We start from the raw sequence: 4818 nt of genomic DNA on the forward strand, positions 1-4818 counted from the left end.
CGCCATGTCGTGAAGGCGCTGTGTGTTTCGTTGTGAAAGCGAAACTACTTTGTTTGGCCTTCCAAAAGTGGACACAACTAGAAATCAGTGGTTAAGTTATATTTACAATTCCAACTTTGCAAGGACAGTCTGGCGCTTCTGACTCACAGTCTGTAAGTACGTTTTCATATGTAAAGGATTTGCCACTGATGATTCAAACGCGAGTTTTGAGCAGTGTAGAGTAGCGCTTGTTGTTTGTCGTTTCTCCGATCACAAATGCAGACATGGTTTTATGTTTACGCAGCACGATACGCAACACAACGCGTAAAAAGACAGTATAAGTCATTATAATCAGTAATTATGTCCCCACTGGATGCAACAAATGCCTCGTTTATAATGGGTTTTATTGTTTTTGTCTTGTCGCACCGGGACATGGCATCACAGTATGGTAAGGGGCATAACATTTCCGTCACACGCTTGAGGAATTCGGCCAATCACAACGCACTGGATAGCTGGCCAATCAGCGTATACCTCGCTTTTCAGAACGATGAGCTTTGTAAAAATCGACACGTTTCAGAAAGGCGGAGCATGGAGGAGCAACAATAATGTACATTATGTGGAAAATAATGTGTTTTTTTAACCTTAAACCGCATAAACACATTGCATTACACCAAATACACCAAATAATGTTCTTTTTAGCAACGTCATATGACCCCTTTAAATAAGAGAGACATGCAAAATCTGCAGAGCAGGGGGTCGCCAGGACTGGAATTGAGAACCACTGCCTTAACAGAAATGTTAGCTCCCTCTAGTGTCAGTTCCAGAATCTACCGAAAATATGCTTTCTATTGTCAAATATTTTTTCAATGAATTCTAGAATAAATATTCCAATTATTATTATTTTATTTTATTAAATGGCACACATTTTATATATGTCCAGTTGCTGTCATTACATTGTATTCTATTATTTATATTTCGATTATATCTGTGATTGGCTACCCTGCTCTACGACTGACCACTGTGAACAGTACAGAGACTTAAGTTAAGGTTTGATGCTACTGTGTGTGTAACATACTGTATGTCCGTCTAAGGTATGTAATGTATTGGAGAGTCTGGAACTGGAGTACAGGAGAGAGGAGGACTGGTGTGGAGGTAATGATAAACTGGGCTCAACGGCAGAGACGGACCACGTCAGCCCTCTCATCAACAAACACCTGGAGCAGAAAGAAGCCTTTCTCAAGGTACACCTCTCTCTCATACACACGTACACGAACACACAGTCAGACTCAAACACCTGCAACAGAAGCTCTTCAGCTTTCTCACCAATTTGTCCTTTTTATATTTTTTAAAAACTGCATCTGCAGCAAAACAAAACATTTTGCCATATGTGACCACATATGTGTCAGTTTAAATGGGTCATAGCATGGAAAAAAAGGATTTCCTTTTGAAATAAAGAAACCGTGAACAAAAATTATTAGTGTCATTAGCAATGTCACTGTCCATCTTACATCAAACTCCAGCTGCTATCAATATGGTCAATGATGATGTCACTGTGCAGTTGTTTAGATGCACTGGTTCTACAAAATGTTTAATTTCTCTGGTTTTAGGCATGTACTTTAGCACGTCGTAACGCGGAGGTCTTTCTTAAGTACATCCATCGAAACAATGTGAGCATGCCTGGGGTCGCCACCCACAATCGATCCACTGAGTCCCAAGTAAAAGGTCAGTTCAGGTCTACTTAAAGACATTATACCAGCAAAATATACTGTCTGTCTGTATGTCATTGTGTCTGAATCTTTGTATTTGTTTATCGATCTTGTCTTGTGTCGTCTTATATTTAGCCATTCTGAGTGAGCTGCTACAGAGGGAAAACCGTGTCCTTCATTTCTGGACTATGAAAAAAAGACGTTTAGATCAATGCCAACAGTACGTTCTGTTTGAACGACATGCTAAACAGGTGAGTGAGAGAGCTTTATCCAAGCACAGTTTTTGAAGGATTCGATAATGATGGTGGTTTTGATTTTGTCTTCCCTTGTGAAAAAGAACTTCACTTTAGAATACATTTAAAAAGAGAATTTATTACAGAAATAAAAGAACATACTTAAGTGTGAACTGGATGTCATGTTTTCAGACACTTAATTGCATGTTAATTGCAATTAAATGAACATTTTATAAATAGTTTAAATTTATATTAAAAGCAAATATCTGAACCTTAGAGTGTTTTTTGACCCACTTGAGTAGGACTAAATTACATCTTTATATGTAATTTCATAATTACTTCTATTGTCTTTGAAATATGGTCAGAGAGTACTGCCAAATATACTGAAAAGCATTTATGGTAAACTAAAATATTATCATAATTTCTGCTTAAACTTTTATGTCATTTATTAAAATATAATTGTAATTACACATTTGTAATGAGGAAGTTGCAATTTAGTAAAACATTTAAAAAATGTAATACAATTATAATCATGTGCATTAGTATGTTAGTCAACAAAACAAAATAAATGCACTTCTTTAAAGTACCTCATAATCTCTAAACAGGAGATTATGAAAAATAATGATTTAAAATGTACTTTAATGTAAAACGTTTAATTTGACTTTACAAAGTTAATTTTTTAAGTGTTTATGAAACATAGTCATGTTAAAAACATAGTCAGGAAAGTGTACTCTTGCAGTACTCTTTCAGTTGCCTTTTATTTCATTAAAATATACTTGTAAGATTTTAAATACACTAAAATTGCGCATTCAATACAATTAAGTGCATTTCTTTTTCACAAGGGTTAAAGGAGTTTAACCGAGCTACGTTTTATGTTTAACCCATACGTTAGTCATTTGTGTAGTATAGAAAATGGAAAGGTGCTAAAAATATCCAATAAGAGGAGATATTGTAAACACATGAAATGGTGTTTACCTTTTAAAAATTGTGCCCTTTACGCAGGCCATAGACTGGTTACAGGAGACGGGAGAATATTTTCTATCCACACACACATCGCCTGGTGATACCAGCGGAAAAACTCAGGAACTACTAAAAGAGTACGAAAATTTCCGTGTATCTGCAAAGGTAAAAACCTCCGTCATTAAGGGCAGTTATTAAAAATACTGTCATCATATACTCACTGTCATGTTGTTCCAGCCCTTCATGCTTTTGTGGAACACACAAGGAGAATTTTTATGAAGAATATTCTGGCCATTCTTCCATATAATAAAACTTCAGGAATTATAAAAACACACTGTAAACACTGCATTTCTCTAAACCTGTGTGTGTGTGTGTGTGTGTGTGTGTGTGTTTGTGTATAGGCCATTTGTTGTGATTTGTTGTGATAAATATATATAAACATACATACATACATACATTATGCTGGTTGTTCTCTTCCAGCAAACGCAGGAGAAGGTGAAGCTGTTGATCCAGCTGGCTGGTAGTCTGGTTGAGAAAGGGCATCTCCATGTGACCGAGCTCAAGAGGTGGGTGTCTACGGTTGACAGGCGGTATCGAGACTTCTCCATGCGGATGGGTCAGTACCGCTGCAGCTTGGACCGAGCTCTAGGGGTGTGTTCTGAGGTGAGGGGTCGAGCAAAGCCAGTTTATATCTTTTCAGGATATATATCCTGCATTTATTCTATTTCATGCATTATTTTATATATTTATAAATCTTAATTTTCATCAATAGTTTTTAAAATCCTGTTCTACTATTTATACTGTTTTAGAGGTTCGTATCACGAGGTATCAAAAGTTTACCATAAAAACACACTGTAATTTCCGGTATTTCCTCTGATCTCTCTAACAGGACAATAAAGATCTGGAGCTGGATATTATACCAGCCAGCTTGACCCACACTGACCCAGAGGTCAACCTCAACGATCCTGACCATGAAGTTAATGAGGAAAAGAAGAAATCTGCCAGAAAGAAAGAGTGAGTGATGACATTAACTTCATGACTAAGAGAGGTTTAGTCAAATATGACTCAGAATCCTCATGCTGTGTGCCAGCTTCCTGTCCGCAGGTTAAGCAGATAGTCCCAAACTAAATCACGGCATCAATAGCTTCATCTTCACACAAAATCCTTTTTAATCTAAATCATTTCCTGAGGAATTAGCTTTGTGTTATGAAGTGCTATCTCAGGCGTTCTTTGCATTTCAATGTCTGTAATTTGCTGGGCTTTCAGTGGGGCATTTTGGTCTCTGTGTAGGTACATTATGACTGAGCTGCTCCAGACAGAAAGAGCTTATGTACGAGACCTACAGGAGTGTTTGGAGGTGAGAGTGTCTGCCAAAGAGAAGCTTTAGAGGTTTTCTTACTGATCTCAGACAGTTATGGCTTTTGATTGCAAGAATCATCCAAGGTTGCATAGTTACATACTGTACTTTGCCTGAAATGCTGTCTGAGTAAAATGAATTGTGAACTTAGGATGAACTAACCTCCCTTGTGCATTTATGCGCAGACTTTTCTCTGGGAAATGACAAGCGGTGCGGAGATCCCATCTGGAATTGCAAACAAAGAACATGTGATCTTTGGGAATATTCAGGAGATTTATGAATTCCACAACAAGTATGTTTCCAAACAGGCTTTATATCCAGGTTTATGTAGTGTTGATTTCCATATGCATATAGCTTAGGGGTAAAGCTGTCAGTTTGATGGCTCATAAAGCTGTAATTTTGATGGCCTGTGTAAGTATGTGAGTAATTAGTGATGCTTGCCAAGGAGATCTATAATACCTGGAGAAACCTATCCATTAAAGGGGGCATATGATGCTTTTTTAAAGATCATTATTTTGTGTATTTGGTGTAACAGAATATGTTGACATGCTTTAATGTTCAAAAAACACATTATTTTTCAAAT

The 4818-nt window shown here is 37.0% G+C and overlaps 1 protein-coding gene across 1 annotated transcript in view; it reads left to right on the forward strand.

Annotated features, from left to right (window-relative positions):
- Positions 1-4818, forward strand: part of LOC107659990 (kalirin-like) — an 81634-nt gene that overhangs the window by 45667 nt on the left and 31149 nt on the right. Inside the window, exons 16-23 of the mRNA XM_016449124.1 lie at positions 1071-1220; positions 1587-1701; positions 1821-1936; positions 2921-3043; positions 3359-3541; positions 3768-3892; positions 4169-4235; positions 4421-4527. Coding sequence (XP_016304610.1) covers positions 1071-1220; positions 1587-1701; positions 1821-1936; positions 2921-3043; positions 3359-3541; positions 3768-3892; positions 4169-4235; positions 4421-4527 — 986 coding nt within the window. The remainder of the gene's footprint in view (positions 1-1070; positions 1221-1586; positions 1702-1820; positions 1937-2920; positions 3044-3358; positions 3542-3767; positions 3893-4168; positions 4236-4420; positions 4528-4818) is intronic.

The sequence above is a fragment of the Sinocyclocheilus anshuiensis genome, unplaced genomic scaffold (genome assembly GCF_001515605.1).
Source record: "Sinocyclocheilus anshuiensis isolate Anshui unplaced genomic scaffold, SAMN03320099.WGS_v1.1 scaffold55, whole genome shotgun sequence".
NCBI classification, from domain to species: domain Eukaryota; kingdom Metazoa; phylum Chordata; class Actinopteri; order Cypriniformes; family Cyprinidae; genus Sinocyclocheilus; species Sinocyclocheilus anshuiensis.